The sequence below is a fragment of the Oryzias latipes genome, chromosome 10, assembly GCF_002234675.1.
Source record: "Oryzias latipes chromosome 10, ASM223467v1".
Lineage (NCBI taxonomy): Eukaryota > Metazoa > Chordata > Actinopteri > Beloniformes > Adrianichthyidae > Oryzias > Oryzias latipes.
Window position 1 is genome coordinate 17,138,493 of NC_019868.2, and position 17,221 is coordinate 17,155,713.

The following is a 17,221-nucleotide window of genomic DNA, read 5'->3' on the forward strand; positions in this document are numbered from 1 at the left end:
TTCATACAATGATGAATCAAACACACATTACATTGTGCCAGGTTGTAAAAAATGTTGCTAATTTTTAGTCTCTAGTCCCTAAGAAAGTAAGACCAACTAAAAGTAAATAAATTTAAAATAGTTGAAATTTGTGTGATGATGTGATAAACACATTTAATAAAAAACAAACAGGACAGATTAACAATAACTAAAAATCATTCTCTGGATTTTTTTAGTCAATAGTGAAATGGTTTTTGGTGTGATTCTACAGATTTTTTTTTTACGGTTGATTAAAATGAGCAATGATGTGAGTCATGCCACTGTGTGTTCTGGCAAAGAGGCTGTGCCGTCACACAAACTTAAGTCCTACAATCTTTACCAACCACACATTTTGTTAGCTTTGGGCAGTTTGTCTGTTTTAAAAAGAATTATTTTTTGTTATGAAGTGTAAAAAGATCTTGTGCTTCCTGTCTGTCCTCCATGGATCAATGACTAGGCTAGTAGAAAGGGAAAGTCACTCGCTGATATCTATAGATTACAAGAAAAACGACAAACTCTTAACCTTTACAGATAAGAGCTTCTTCGCATATTTCTTAATAACTAACAAGTATCTCATTATTATTCAGTTTGATACAAGACTGTATTTAAGATTAAAAACTGACCATCTTAAGCAGGTACTTAACTTGATATTCTGAAAACGCATTCAGTGGGGATCATCTTGTTTTTGCTTTCCTGCAAACATAAAATCGTAGCTAGAACAAACAGATATGCTACAGGAGAAATGCAGTTTGGGTTGTGAACAGCAAAAGAAACCGATAGAGCACAACAGTCGAGTAGAATGAGGTACAGGAGTTTTCTTTTTAAACTGGTTTGTGGGGGGAAAATGACTCTTGGCCACATCAAGTACATTTGCTCTGTGGTTTTTAGCCTTTATCTAAGTATTTCCCAATTTTCAACAGGGGGTCTCATTATAATGTTGCTAAAAGTGTAAAATGAGAGATGACTGGCTTTAGAAAAAAGGCTAAGTACAAGATAAAAGTAGAAACTGCACAGTAGCAAAATGTTCTAAATATTTCAAACCGAATAAAAGACTCCTGACAGGAACTTGTGGGTTTTATCAGATAAACATGCACATCTGTAGGAAACTACATGATTTGCTTATGCTGTCAGATCACTACCGTATGAAATTACAAATGAACTGAGGCAGAAAGTGGATTTTTTTTTATAATTTTTTATAAATAAAAACTATATAATGATCTGATAGATCTAAAAAGATGATGGTAAAGAAAAGAATATCTAATCTTCTTTCTGTAGTTCTAGAAAACTACAGTTCTCCTAATTGCTAATAATTCTGATAACTGCTGTTTAATGGGGAATTCTGCATAACCAGGTTTCTGCAGACTCGAATGTTCTATTAAGAAAACTAAACACATTGTTCAAAGGTAATGTTTATTGTAAATTGCAATTGCTGTTTTAAAATTCTGTTTAAGTAGACAAAGCCATTTTTAAAGTTTCGTCTCTTTTAACTAACCCCCCAAAAAATCTATTTGTAAAAAATGTCTTCGTTTTTTTTTTGAGGTCTTTTGTCAAGATGATTCACATTTTTATTTAATGGGTGAGTGTTTTTGTCGGTGCCTTTATCGTTTTTTCCCTTTGCTGGATGAACATCTTTATTTAAATCCACAACAGACAATTTCTTAAATGTCATGATTTAATTCATTGACATGCATGTACACAAGAGGAACAAAACAATCTGTTTAAGGTTGGAAATGAAATGCTGGTCTCTTTTCCGGGCAAAAAAAAAACAATAAAATATGGTCCCTGGGCCATTTTTGCTTAAAAACTGTATTATAATCAACAAAGTTTAATTATTATTCATTAGTAATTTGGAAACTAGACATTGCTTTGAAAAAAATACCAAAACTGTAATTCTTTATAGAGTCAACAGACTTTACTGTGAATCTAAAGAGCCTCTTTCAACTATACAGCTGCAGTTGTGTCATCAAACAAATGTAAAATAAATCTTTAGCTACATAGTATTGTGAGATTACTTAAGCATATATCAAATATGTTGGACTGAGCAGGAAAGGAGGAAACCAAACATATTTTTTTCTAGTGATTTAAAATGTAAAAATAAGCAGTATTGCCTTTTATCATCACTGGTTGCATTGATGCTGTGCATGGAGATCTTGCTTTCATTTTAATGCTATATCCTGCAAAAAAAATCAATTTACGTTTGTGAACCCAGTGTGTTAGATGCGATAGTTTGTAATTAATTTCAGTTTCCCCTTTTAGTGCAAATTGAAGGACGTCCTCATATACGTTCATGCAAAAACTGGCTGCACTAACTGTTATCTTCTGTAATATATCAATTTATTTCAATATTCTGTTGGTTTGTAGAAACATTACCCAGCATTGGTGGACTGACTGCCAAAAAGTATCTTGTGGGTTGTCAGAGACAGGCAGTGAGTACTGTTGTCACTCTTGTTATGCCAGTAGGAGAAGTTGTGTCCAGGCTTGGTTGAAATCAGACATCACCAGTGGAAATCCCTCCATGCAGAAAAAAAAAGCTTTAAAACATCACTGTGGATGAAAGGTTAACCAGGCTCTGGTTCTATGAGGCTGGATTGGGAGTTGTATTTTTCCCATTAACCTGCAGGACTGACTGCTTTAAAGAAATTTTGTTCTGGTGAGCCTCATTGATCAGGGAACTGTTTAAGCTGTATTAATAGTTGCACTCTAGATTAACTCTTAGGCATCTGGGGCTGGTTAATCTGCTGCCGGTTGTTAGTTAAGAGCTCAGTAGGTAATTTCATTCCACACTTAGACCCAGGGTTTTTGTAATGAGTATTTACATCTCCAGTGACTCAATGAGCCTGTTCACATGTACAGCAAATATACAATTAGGGTGGGGCTACACAACCACGATTAAGTAACCCGATAAAACTAATTTTATATCCCAATAACACCATACGTGATGCTATATAGAAATATAGCAATTTTGTCTAAAACATTTCATTAATAGTTTATTTAAAATTGTAAAGTAAAAATGCTGTTTAAAATGGTATACTACTTAAGTTTATTCTGTGCTAAATATTTCTTTTATTTAGAAACTTTGTTTAAAGTAAGATTATTTTAATGCTAACATCTGCCATTAAAATAAGTGAATGTGTAACAAAAGCTCACTTCATGTACGTTTCTGGATGTTTCTGTAAGGCCCAATGGCATCACCATATGCTGCTTCTGCTCAAGGATAAAATAAGTTTGTCTTGTTGGAGTTTGTTGTTGGATCAGTGGATGGTATACTTCATAAATACATTTTTTCTACTTATATCTATACCAAATCCATTGAACAGAAGTGGCCACTTTGTCAGATACAAGGTATTTTGTTTGGGTTGACTGGTAATCAATTTTACAGAATTTCTGGCCTCGAAACCCATTCATGAACATTTTTCTCCACATTTCTTTGTACTGCCTTGTAAAGTACATTTTGATGTAAAAGTGTACCGTAAAAAGCCTAATTGTGTCATAAATGACAAAGCTTCCTATAAAATGCTAAATATTTGCAAATGTCTAAACCAAATGTATTGTCATTCTCCCCAGCCCTATATCCATTTATTTCTTGGATTTTTTAAGAGTCTCCAAATTTTACAAGTGACAATACAAAATAGGTATTCCAATGTCCTCTATGCAATAACAGCAAGGGTGTAATAATTAGAAATCGTGATAATGTGTAAATTTCTCTCAGAATAGTTAAATGCCCCATCAATATTCAGTTTTATATCTATGCACGACATATAGAAATTAAAATATATCCGAGTAAACTACTGTTTGCTCCTTGAGGAATAAAAACACAGTTGGGATAAAGAACCTATTCATAGACATCTACTATAGTTGTGACGTTTACCAAGAACAGACCAGGGAACGTTTTGAAAGGATGGAACTTAGAACATTTGACATGTTGGAAATAAATCAGACATTGTATTCAAAGCATGGAGACCAAGATTTTCGAGCAGCTCAGTTACTTGTTCACCTTTTGTTCCAGGAATCATCACCTCTTTATCAGAAACGCATGTTACAGCAAAGACTGCACAATCTTTTTTTCCCCCTAAAAAATTAAATTTGCAGGTAATAGAGCTGAGGAAACCAAAAGCACCAAATCAGACTCAAAGTTTTGCTGAAATGACAGCAATGTTCTTTGCCCTTTTCACTTTTATTAGGATAAAAACACTTTAAGACTTTATCATCTTCTTTTGTGGAATGTTTTTGTATGTATATATATTTTTAATGTTATACGATTTATTTCAACCACCAGTCCAGCGCCTCTTAACTTTTGCTTTAGGCCGCTTCTTCGGATGCAGAAACGTCACATCACCTGCTGATGATTGTGTTCATTTTAGGCAGTGATCCCACACAGGTTTTCAAGCATTGACCTTCCATTCTGTTCCATTTAATCCTTTTATCTTCTTTCCTCTACTTAAAACAGTTACTGTTTAGTAGTAGTAGTAGTAGAAGATGGATCCTGAATTGTCACAATTGCAGAACAATATTTTCTGGCTGGACCATGGTTTCTCCTTATTGGCTATGGTTAGAGTAGCAGGTAGGGTTTTGCCGATGGATGATGGTATCGTCCATCGTGATGGGTGACTGACATCCCGATGGAGAGACACCATCGTGATGCCACGTCCCCGCCACGCTGCGAGTCGACACCATAAGACGCGGTTACATGTGAAAAATATCTTGACCGGATCAATGGTCGGATTAGAATTCAACTGTGTACATGGTTCCAGAAAAATGTTTTCAGAATATAACAAACGTTCACATGGGTCACATTTTCGGTCGGAATAAATCATTCGCACATGCGCAGTAGGGTTTGAAAAGCCAGAAGTGGATATCAGTTCCGCCGAGCGGCTATTTTCTTCTCAAACTTTATTGAATGTAACAATTCAATACAAACAATGTTGCCGAGCGGCTTTATACATTGATATGTCAGCTCGGTAATATACAAGACGATCTTCTAAACGTGCTTTTAATAATGTTACGATTATTATGAAACGCCTGTTCGCTCATCGTTTTATTTTTAATCCGTGTGGTCATTGCTTTTTCTGTTGAAAAACGGAGCCGGAAAGAAGCCAGAATTACAGCAGTATGCTAACACGGGCTAACAACATTAGCTTTGGGTGGTGCTGCAATCTGCATCTTGGCTGCATGTAAACATGTGGGAATAACATCAGCCTTTATTTAGTCGGGACACGACTCGAAACACAAATCCATGTGATTGTTTGAACGATTTCTAAGGACTGAGCGGCCTTTCTGCTTTGAAGCTTACACCGCCCCAAAGCGCTGTGTGTGTGCTCACGATCAGACACACGCTTTTAGACCCGGTTCTGAGTTCGGTAGCCCGTTCCCCTAGAGCTGCGGAACGGATCGCAGTTCTAAATCTCCCACATACCGCTCATGTAACAAAGCACCCCCCCTTTCCACTCAAACACAAAGCTGTAAGTCTGCGCTCCGCCGGTCCACTTGACTAGTGAAGTGCAGGAGCGGACCATTTCTTTTCTAGTTTGTTTTTTACTTTTTTTGTTAAAGTCACTTCCCTCAGTTTATACTGGATAATCGCGGATGAGTCATTAGTTGGGAAATAAAATAAATAAAGTAATAAAGTAAAATAACGAATAGCAATTATATAAGACCGAAATATTAAAAATAGCCCCCCCCCCCCCGACGATATCATCGTCCATCCTAATGGTTGACAGCAAACATCGGCAACGGCCAATTTAAGGGACATCGCCCAACCCTAGTAGCAGGCAGATACCCTGCTGACAGTAACCAAAATTTAACGTTTACCAGCCAGATGCCCAGTAGATGGAACACAATCTGCAGGCCAGGTGTAGTTTTTTTTTTTCTAGCCTAAAAAATGTATTTTAGTCAGGTCTCGCATTTTACACCTTATCATGTTATTTTATAATGTATTATGTTGAATGCAATCAAAGAGGAAGCCACTACATAAATTAAGACATTGGAAAAAGAAACCTTTATCTAGAAACTTTTTGTGAAGGAACTGCTTTATTGATTTCTAATTCCTAATGACTTCTTGCTTTCTATTCTTGGTGTTTTCACACAATCCATGAAGTCTGGGCTCCTGCTCTGTACAGAACATGGTCCATGTGCCAAAGTTTTACAACCTTATTGAGGTCATATGTACTGGTAGAAGATCCCCAACTTTGTGGCTAAGGGCTTAGATTGGACCGCCAGTTTGTTTTTACGTGTTTTATTGTGTTGAAATTGTGTCGCATTCTGTTGACATATGAATCAGTTCAAGAGCAGTTAATGAGAATCATAGTGTAGCCTTTGTCTTACAACAATAATAATACTAGTGGATTACATTTATCTGCGCTTTTCCAGACGCTCAAAGTGCTTACAGTGTGTCTATTATTCATTCACTCCTCATCCATACTTGGTAATGACAGCTGTGGCTGCCAGTTCGCACCTACGGTCCCTCTGACCATCACCGGGACATTCATACACATTAACACACCAGTGGAGCCACACTGGAGGCAGGGAGGGTGAAGTGTCATACAGTTATGTTAGCAGGGAGCAGAGTTGATATGAAAGACTGCTGTTCTCTGTGTCAGAATTAGCCGATAAATGTTGATCGCATAAATGGTCAAAGAGTGTGTTATTTTGGCGTGGCTGGTGACATCTTTGCTGTTAAAGGGTTAAAGGTAGAGGACCTGTTCACAGCAAACTTTCTGCTCTGTACTTTGCTGGAAACAGTGGAGTAGTTGCTTACGTTCTCTAGCTGCACTCAAAACACTCCTTTACCATTTTTGACTTAGCACAGTAGCTATGTACACCGATACAGTAGGTGGTTGTTTTTACCACATCTGTATGCGGCAAAACGTGTCACTGCCTGGATATGTCATCACTATGTGTTTACAGTCCAGCAAATACTTAACTTCAGCCCCAGGCTAGATAGAGCCCTTAGTAATGATTGAGTCATGATCTGAATTATCTCATGGCTTTAAATAGTGTCAAACTTAAATACACAGTGAGCCAAAATAAAAAGAATAGTATAAGTCCAGGGCTGGAATAGTTCAACATTTATTGAGAATTTGTAAATGATCTTAGTTGCTTGAATTTAGTCTGCAATGAACAAAATCAACAAAGAATTTTTTTTAAAAAATAAGTCCTAAAAGGTGTGTGTGTATGTGTGTGTATATATATATATATATATATATATATATATATATATATATATATATATATATATATATATATATATATTGTAATTTCTAATTAAAATTTCGCCAGTGGTAAGAAACAAGAAAACGTATAAATAAATAAAGGAAAAATGTGCAAATAGGAGAAAATTAAAGCTCTGTTTGGCACATTGTGATGCTTAGTAGTTGATACTTGAAACCGGTACTGACGAAGCTTAATGGATAGTTTGTAAATAGAAACAAAGTCTTTCTAGAGCTTTTCAGGATTTGAACTGACATTTTTTTTCACTGGCTAAGAACAGCCACAATTTAATTTCTTGTAAGAAAAAATAAAAAGTCTTGTAGCAGCAATCAAAAAGAAACATGAATTAAAGGTCAGTTACTTACATCTTGTATAGAAGTTCATTAGCGTTAAGGCCTGTTCACACCGGGACGAATTTCGCCGGCGATTTTCGCCGACTTTTAACGCCTCGTGACTAGATAGATAGATAGATAGATGACTTTATTAATCCCACAATGGGAAAATTTCATTTATCTGTGGCAGCAACACGACATTCAGAAATAATCTATATAATATAACATCAATAAAGGACATCACAAATTACATTTATATTAGATAATTAAAAATATTACTAAAATTATTATGAAAAATTATCAAAAATGAGATTCTTATTAAATAAAGAAATAAATATTAAATAAATACAGCTGCAAAAGTGTAAAAAACATGGGGTCTGCAAAACATGTAAACTGTAAAAAAAAAACATTACAAATTTTTTCAAAATACAGAAATAACTAATGAAGTTCACACCAAGAACAAAAACAAACAACTGTTCAGGAACAAAAAACAATTTAAAATTGAAAAACAACAACTACAACAAAAGTAAATGAATCAATGACTAAACTAAACAGAAAAACACCCCTGGGACCGTGGAGTGTCACTTTGACACGGTGTTGTACAGTCTGATGGCTGTGGGGAGGAATGACCTGCGGTAGCGCTCCTTCTTACACTGAGGGTGCAACAGTCTTGTGCTGAAGGAGCTGGTCAGCGCCTCTACAATTTTGTGCAGGGGGTGGGAGGGGTTATCCATGATGGATGTCAGCTTAGCTAACATCCTCCTGTCCGCCACCTCCTCGATGGACTCAAGTGTGCAGCCCAGGACAGAGCCGGCCCTCCTAACCAGTTTGTTAAGCCTCTTCAAGTCTCTGCCTGCACTGCCCCCCGCCCAGCACACAATTCCATAAAGGACCACTGAGGCCACCACAGTGTCGTAAAAGGTCCTCAGCAGCTGTCTGCACACGCCAAAGGACCTCAGTCTCCTCAGCAGGTGAAGGCGAATCTGCCCCCCCCCCCTGTACAGAGCATCCGTGTTGTTGGACCAGTCCAGTCTGTTTGTTCAGGTGAACACCCAGATATTTAAATGTGTCCACGACCTCAATGTCTGAACCCTGGATGTTCACCGGTGACTGTGATTGTGATTGACTAAACAAAGGGCACCAATGTGAGTGTGCACACCGACGCGAAAAAACGCCACGCGCCAAAGCGTCAAAAAAAAAAACGCCTCGGTTTCGTTTTTTTTCTTCGACGCGTCGCGTCGAAATCTATTCGACCAATGAGAAAGGCGCTTTTGCACACGTGTCTGGAGCTTCTGAAGTTACAGTAAAACACAACTTGGGGGCGCTCAAACACAAAACTGCCTTGCTGAGCACACATACCAGCGAAGAAGATAGACGCCAAGTAGCGACTACACTGCCGCAAAGAAATAATGACGGACATTCTAAAATATCCCCTTACCAAGTACCAGTTGGAGCTACTGATGCTTGAAATATTCATGTTTTCTTTGTATTATTCTGACCAGCCAGGGCTCCAGACTAACTTTTTTCACTAGCAGCACTGTGGCCCCTAAATGAAAATTTTAGGGGCACAACCTGAAAATTTAGGGGCGCATACCGTAAATCAACATGCAAACCAGATCTTCTAATTTCCACTGTATTATAAATACACTAAATAAAATAAATAAAGTAAATAAATACTTTAATTATAGATGCAAAAATTACAATCTGCTTTTTCAAATTCAGTGTCAGATTTTATTCTGCACTTTTGAAGATGCAACAAGAAGGTAAACTGACAGCAGCATGGCTGTCATGACAGAAAAAATAGTAAACAAAATACCATAAATTTAGAATAAAAAAAGTTTTTAGTAACAAGTGATTACCGTAATAACCTTTCGGTCATTTCACAGTTAAGAACAATACTTAAATGTATGTAAACATTAGGGGATGGAAATTCATGTTGGCGACACCAAATACGTGCAGCCAAGATGCACAATAATTTGAGATCACCCAGATGGACGTAACGCTGCACAGATCACCTGGTGTGAGACATATTTTTGTTTTTGCTCTAACATCAACTGTCAATCAAAACCAAAATATCACCAGAAAGGGGCGGAAGCAAGACCCCAACCTGACCAAACACAGCTGGAAATTTAGTACTGAACTGACTGAAAGCTGCCCTACAGACTACAAAACAATGCATTATGGGACATGCGTCCTGATGGGTTTTTGTAGTTCACAGATCAATTAAAATAATTTAAAATACCAACTGATTTAAAAAAGGCTACATACATCACAAAACATTGAAATAATTATAAAAGATGTAATATCACAGATCATACTTAGGGGGAGAGGCATAATTATTAAATTGAATGTTAAGGACAACTCCAACTTCCTGTTGCAGCTTCGCCTTCATGGCTTCCAAGCAAGTAAATACTAAGAAAAAAACTTTCAGTTGGTTTTTACCAGGCTTATTGTCTGATGTAATGTAAAAAATAATAAATAATAAATCTTTCTTAAATTTAGCACAATGCACATTTGACACTTTAAACAGACCTAATGGTATGCGGTAGGGATGCAATGATACACTTTCCCCACGGTTCAGCTCACTGGTGTAACTGTTTAAACCAAGAATTTTGACATCCCTAATGATCACAAGTTTAAAATGATTACATCATTGGTCGTGTCTGATCTGCTGGCCTCTAGACATTTGTGGTTTCTGTTTTGTCTTTAGGGGGTGACTATTGGGTCACATTTGCAGTGTTTTGTCACTTAATTGACACCTTAACACAACCCGCCACTATTTACGCTCAAGGCACAAACGAGTCAATCTTGCGACCTGGGATTTGTGATGCAGCGCACTCTGCCAACCAGCCAAGCATTTCACTCCAGAGTTCAAAACGAAAGGGATCGCTGCCTCTAAAATAGTTGTACTTTGCTCTTCAAAAATTTTACTGCTCAGAACAAATGATGTGCTTGTAAGTCCAGGGACAGCCAGTACTGTTTGACTGCTGATTTACTTGCGTTTACATGAATAATACAGAGGATAGGGGCAGACGATGATTCACAGAGAAACGCCAGAACATCTGCTGGAATTTCAAAGTAACTGGAGTAAACTCATGTTCTCTGCTTGGAGCTGCTGTGCTTCTGCAACATGCCTGGTGTGACTTCAAGTTGCTCCATGCTGTGTTTGTAGGGCTGGGTACTTTTAAAATGGTAATTTATTTTTTATTTAGCTGTACTTGTTTGTTTTTTTTTGGCTTAATTTGAAAAAATAAAATCTTGTATTAATTAAAAAAATAACAAAGAAGGTTATCTTTCTGTCATTTATAGGTTTTAGATAGTAAATACTTAATAATAATTAAAAAAAAATACATATGTCTATGAAGACGTAACACGTACGGTGTTATTGGGATATAAAATTAGTGGGTTTAAAGGTTGTCACCTGGACTTGGTTTTTAAAGTTGAAGACGTTTCACCTCTTATCCAAAAAGCTTTGTCAATTCTGAAATAGCTGGCAAAAGAGCTGGTTTTTATGTGCTCATGGGGGAGGAGTCAGACCTGAAACTGGATAGCATCGTCTACTTAGACTACATGGATTTGGGTCGTTAGGAGTCCTTCGTCCTCAGCTGGGGTTGGGGCGCAGTAGCTACTCTTCACAAACTGGTCATTTCTTTCAGCTGTTAATAACCGAGGTGAAAGTGGTTCAGTTTGTTCGGGTTTCGGAACACTGCTGTAGATTGATGGAAGAATAAACCTGAGACCACCATTCTTATTAAGAAAGGGTTTCTCTTACTTGACAAAGATGGCTTCTTTCACTCCTCGCTCAAACCATCCTTTTCTCTCTGGCTAAATTGGACTTCACATCAGTGACCATGTATACTGGAGTATATAATCTTAAATAGAGAAAGAGGAGATTCTTTATATGAATATGTGTAAGTTTGGAGTTCTTTAAATCAACTTAACGTAATGTTACCTCAACCGTCTGACAGTTACGGTTACATGTGCAAAATATCTTGATCGGATCAAAGATCGGATTAGAATTCAACCGTGTACATGGGCCCAGAAAAACCTTTTCCGAATGTAACAAACGTCCCTATGGGCCACACTTTCGGTCATTTGCACATGCGCACTTCTCTTTAAAATAACGGAAGAGGAAACGAGTCTCGGTGTAAAAAAACTGAGCTGCCACATAGCTCAGTAATATACGAGATGATCTTCTAAACGTGCTTTTATTATTGTTACGCCTGTTCACACATCATTTTATTTTTAATCCGTGCGGTTGGTGCTTTTTTTTGTTGCTGAACGGAGTTTGAGAAGGCTAACACGTGCTAACAACATTTAGCCTTTCCATAAGGGAAATGCCGGAATCTGCATGGCTGCACGTAAATATGTGGAATAATATCAGCCTTTATTTTGTCGGGACACGACTGGAAACACAAATCCAGGTGATTGAACGGTTTGTAAGGACTGAGCGGCATTTCTGCTTTGAAAAGCTCACACACTGCCCCAAAGCCCGTGTGTGAGCTGGCAGTCCGAGATCTGCCCAAGCAGCTTGCTAACCCAGAGTGGCATGACGGATCGCAGTCTGAGTCTCCCCCACATAGCGCACATGTAACAAAGCATCCTCCCCGGCTGCTCTGCTCAGAAACACGGTTCGCTCGGTCTACCGGCACCCGAGGCCGGACCGCGCAGGGTCCAGACGTCAGGGAGCACAAAGCGCTCCTCCCCGGCACCCCCCTCGCGAGGGTGTAAGAAAAGGGAAAGGCGAGGAGCCAGCGGGGCAGGGCTCCGCGCTTTGCCCAGCAGCTGGTCGGTCCTGTTTGAGCTCCAAAGCCTTCTCTGGAGCAAAACACCATCTATGCATGAATAGGGGTATGATGATAACCATGTCACCGCACTTTTTTTTTTTTTTTTTAAGTTCTGCATATGGTGCGTGATTAGAACTATAATAAACACATTAAACACAGTCATCTTTGCTGATAATTTACTCTTTCTGCTAGTCCTGTGTTCAGACTTCAAGGATTTCTAGGGGAAACCTTTTTATCAATGATCTCCTTCATTCCCTGCACCGCGCCTCTCGCCTATTGCCGGCGCGCGGCTGTCAATTTCGATTTCGATGAAAATCACTACATGTTTTGTTTGGAAACTATTTTGCGCAGCGCAAAGTTGCGTGTCTGTATAAACAAAGGCGGAGCCTCCTGCTCCGTGTTCTTCATGCGTGTCAGGCTTAATGGCTACCGGAAAGGTGACAGAGTGTCTGCAGTCTCGTTTATTACTGGGCAATATATAATATTCTGAGAAGATGTCTACCAGAGAGCACAGGTGAAACTCGCGTGCAGCTCAAGAGGAGTCCGCTGCAGAAGAATCAACACGCACCCCCAACACACTTGTGCACGCGCCTTCCTCCTACACATGCGCTGACAGACATCCTCATAGTCATTCTACAACACCTATATAGTTAGTTCATTAGTTAGGTAGTAGTTAGTTGTTACTGGTATTTGTTATTAAGAATAGTGCTGGTTCATCCCCGCAGTGATCAAAAATCCCACACGCCACAGCTCTATGCATGACGTTAAACCAGAGCAGTAGTGACAACGGATCGGAATGAACCGTTTACATGCACAACGATCGGATCAACAATCTGCATAACCCACCTATCTCGATAGGAAAGCAATTTTGATCCGAACGAGTCTGATCGGGGCAGACTATTCTAAACGGCGTGTTTACATGACGCATTTTTCTTCCGATCAGGCGTTCTTTCCGATTACTTTTGTCCATGTAAACGCAGCTAGTATTTGTGTTTCGGCTGAAGTTATAAACTTCTTTTCTGTGTTTGTGACCTGCAGGTATTTGTTGAATTTGAGAATGCATCGCAGCAGTGCTCCTGGGTGCAGGTGTATGACGAGGGGGTGAAGGCCGTGCTGGTGGAACACTCCATCGTATGGGTTAATCGGAATGATGGTAACACGACAGCTGGAATTCCTATGTCCGTCACAGCCTGGCCTGCTTTGGTAAGTAAATGCTTACATTGCAGTTGAACCTACAGAAGCTGTGTTTAGCCATTAAAGCTTTAAATTAATTCATTTACTTTAGAAAGCACTAGTAAACAACTGAGGTGGTCTTAAAGCACTAAACAAAAGACAAAAACCTCCAAACTGAGCTTTAATATTTTTGACTGTTATAATCCAGTTTATTTCAGATAATTCCAATAAGATCTGATTATCTTAGTTGTTAAAAAATTACTTACATAAATGCCCAATGGATTACAACGGAGGGATTTCGGAAAGAAATCAGTTACTGGGCACAAAAAAGGTGATGGGGAAGAAGAAAACTGCTTCTAAGTGGATCACAAAATCTTTCAAAATGTTTTTTAGGACAAAAAAACAAACAAACTAGTGATTGCAATGGCAAGAAACCAGGGAGAAAGTCACCAAACATCTTAGTGCCTTCATGGGATGAGATAGCATAATAAAAAAAAAGTCCCTGATATATCTATTGTTAAAAGGAAATACTAGTTAATAATTACAGCAGTGAAAGAGTAGAGACATGAGCATAAAAATCCCTTTAACATCTGTTAAACCACAATACTCTTTATGTCAGTACCTACAACAGCAAGAGAAGATAATAAATGTTTTCATTTGGAACTGCTGCTATGAAGAAAGCAGAAAAGAACCTAGAGAAAAAAGTTAGTGATTGGAACAAAACATACACATTATGGTTAAGAAAGACAGGCCAATACGATCGGGGAGGATATTGAAAACCCCCTAATGCTACCGATGAACTATGATAAAAGCTGGTGCTGGTGTCCCCATCCTGAACTGAAATATGAAGCTGATTCCACAAAAGCTCTTTAACTTGTTCTAGTCTTGGAATTCCTTAAGCTGCGTTCACATCGACTGCATTTTGCGCGGCAGGTGCGTCCAGTTTCAATGTTTCAAGTCAAGTCTACAGACGTGATGAGAGATCCTTAGATAGATAGATAGACTTTACTGATCCCGAAGGAAATTTTAAGTGGCCAGCTGCCCACACTTAAAAACACCATCATTCCTAAAACAAATAGAAACACCATAAATAGATAAAAATATAAATGGATAAAAAAGATAAAAGCAAATTTGAACTATTCCTAAAAACAAGTCAAATTTCCCAGAATTTCAGCTTAATCAAAAACTAAAGTAAAAGTAAAAGCTCTCAACACAGAGTGTTGTGCAGTCTGATGGCTCATAGGACAAAATACTTTCTAACTCTGTCTGTGGCACAGACAGACTTAACGCAACACTGTTTAATAATGTTAGGAACCACAGTGTGTGAAAACACGTCAAGTTTTTCGCTGTGCGGTGCATTATTTCCAGAGTTCCAATATCTGAACTTTGGCAAAGTTTTGCATCGCATCAACCAATCGGGAATTTTAACTTCGGTAGTGATGTGTTGTTGATGTAAACGGCGGCTGAAGCACAAAACCAGCACGAAGGAGAAGCTGTTTGTTCTTGTCCCAAACTTTATGTTTTTACATTTAAAGCGCTACAAAGGTAAAAAAAAAAAAAGACCTCTACTGACCAATGCGGTTGTCAAACCGAGATACAGAAGTACCACTGAAAACGTTTCCTGTAGTAGATGGTGAACCTCACCGTACTGGACACTCTTCTGAATAATCTCAAGAACCCAAACCTTCTGACATTCTTATCCATGTCTTTGTAGAAACCCTTACTATAAATGAACAAACCATCCATGTCTTCCTTAATGTACCAATGAGTTTGTAAAATAAAGCTTTATTAGTAGCTCCTCCCACATGTGTCAGGAGCTTCAGGTTCATGAACATACTTTTTATTTATTTTTCAAGCGTATTACACTGAATTTGATGCACATCAACACAGAGGCGGCGTGCACAAATTTGACACGCATATCGCGTTTGGTGTAAACGGAGCATAAGATATGACACCCCTATTATACTGTTCACCTTTAGAAAAGAATGGTTAAGGTGTTCCATTAATCCTGTTGTAAAGCTGTTTTGGTAAACATTGAAATGATGTTTCAATGTTCAGAAAATCTTTCATCTCATTGTCACATTAACAGAAAATCAGAAACAGAAAAAAAAACCTTTGTTTTATCTGTAAGGTTGTTTTTAGCATTAATTCCTTATTTCATTTCCAGGTTTTTCATTCGCTTGTGGATAGAGTGGGCTTAGGATCCTTGGTTCCTGTTGAGTATTTCGGAAGCAAGAATTTTGAGTTTCTTCCTGACAACACAACTGTCCAGAGATTTGAGGTTTGCAGATTTGTGTTTTACTCTAAAGATTTGAAAGTTTTTAGTTAATTGTGGAACCCATTGAACCAACTTGTGAAGAACACAGTACATTGACAGAAATTTAATTTTTTATTTTCTAAAATATCGTTTTAGCTTTGAATTGAAACACTCAAAACTTCTCCTTGTTAAGCATAAAAACATAGACTGTTTATAATTTCAGAGCATATGTTTTAACTTGAACTTTTTTAACCATTACAATAGTACAAATGTTTTTGTTTTTGTTTTTTTTGCATTGTTATTGTTCTTCTGAAATGTTTGTGTCTTTTTCCAGGTTGATAAAGATCTGAGACATCCTCTTCTGTTGGAGTATCCGGCTCTGCAGGCAGCCGTTTCCAGCTGGCGCTCCAACTTTGAACTCCAGGATATCTTCAGAAAGGGTAAGACATTTACATTAATTACCAAATAGAAAAAAATATATTTTCAGTTATACCTAAAGAGGAACCAAAAACTTTAATATTTTTTATTATTTTATTTACAAACAGTCTGAACATTACAGTCATTTTACAAGCTGTCACATACAAGACTCCTAAAAGAATAAAGGAATTGTTTTTTTTTTTAAATATGAACTTTTTTTTTACCTTTAAAACGGAGGAGATTCATTGACGAGGTCAACAGCCAATCGGGACGCAGGACACAGTCTGGTGCACAGAAAAAAAAGCATGCAAAATTGCACTGAAAGAAATACTAATACTGCAATATTACAAGGGAACACTGTACAATTTAATTATTACTTTTTCCATTGCAAAAAGTTTCCTTTGTTTGTGGGTAGTCAGTAGTTAAAAGACTGTTCTTCTGTTTTTTGGGTTCTGGTTCCTGCTTATATTCTGTTTCAGGTTTACTTTCAATGGGCTATTTGTGGAAAATTTGAAATTATTTAAAGCATGTTTTTGTGTAAAGTTTTTTGCTGTCTAATTTATGTGTAGTTTGAACTTTGTCGCTATCAAACTCAGCCTTTTCTCACTGATTTTGTTTTCCAGGGACTTACAGCATTAAAGGCCGCAGAGTTCGTGTGTACCAGCCTGAGTTTGACGGCTGGGCCTCCGGACTGGTCTCGCAGCATGACCCTGCTTCCCATATAATGAAGATTGCTTTGGAGGAGGTACATTTCTGCTTTCTGCTTCATATTTGCCATAAGTTATGAATATAAAACATGTGAAGAATTTTAAATTTGTTTATTCTTTTTTTTGTAGAAAAACAGCCATGAGATGGTGGACCCCCGTGTGATACATGTCATGCTTATAGAAGAAGAGGTACTTTTAAATTGAAAGAAGCCTAAATAAATTCAAAATCACATTTTCATTTAGATTATTTAATGTACCATAGAGCATCTTTGTTCACAGTTTAAAACTCATGGGGGGAAAAACAATCGTTGTAATTCCAGAACA

General features: G+C 37.8%; 1 protein-coding gene across 2 annotated transcripts in view; it reads left to right on the forward strand.

Annotated features, from left to right (window-relative positions):
- The window catches only part of kdm3b (lysine demethylase 3B), a 33,729-nt gene that overhangs the window by 3,083 nt on the left and 13,425 nt on the right, over positions 1-17,221 (forward strand). For both annotated transcript variants that reach the window (XM_004073483.4, XM_011480268.3), the window contains exons 2-6: positions 13,382-13,546; positions 15,684-15,797; positions 16,108-16,213; positions 16,814-16,935; positions 17,027-17,086. In XM_004073483.4, coding sequence (XP_004073531.1) covers positions 13,382-13,546; positions 15,684-15,797; positions 16,108-16,213; positions 16,814-16,935; positions 17,027-17,086 — 567 coding nt within the window. The remainder of the gene's footprint in view (positions 1-13,381; positions 13,547-15,683; positions 15,798-16,107; positions 16,214-16,813; positions 16,936-17,026; positions 17,087-17,221) is intronic.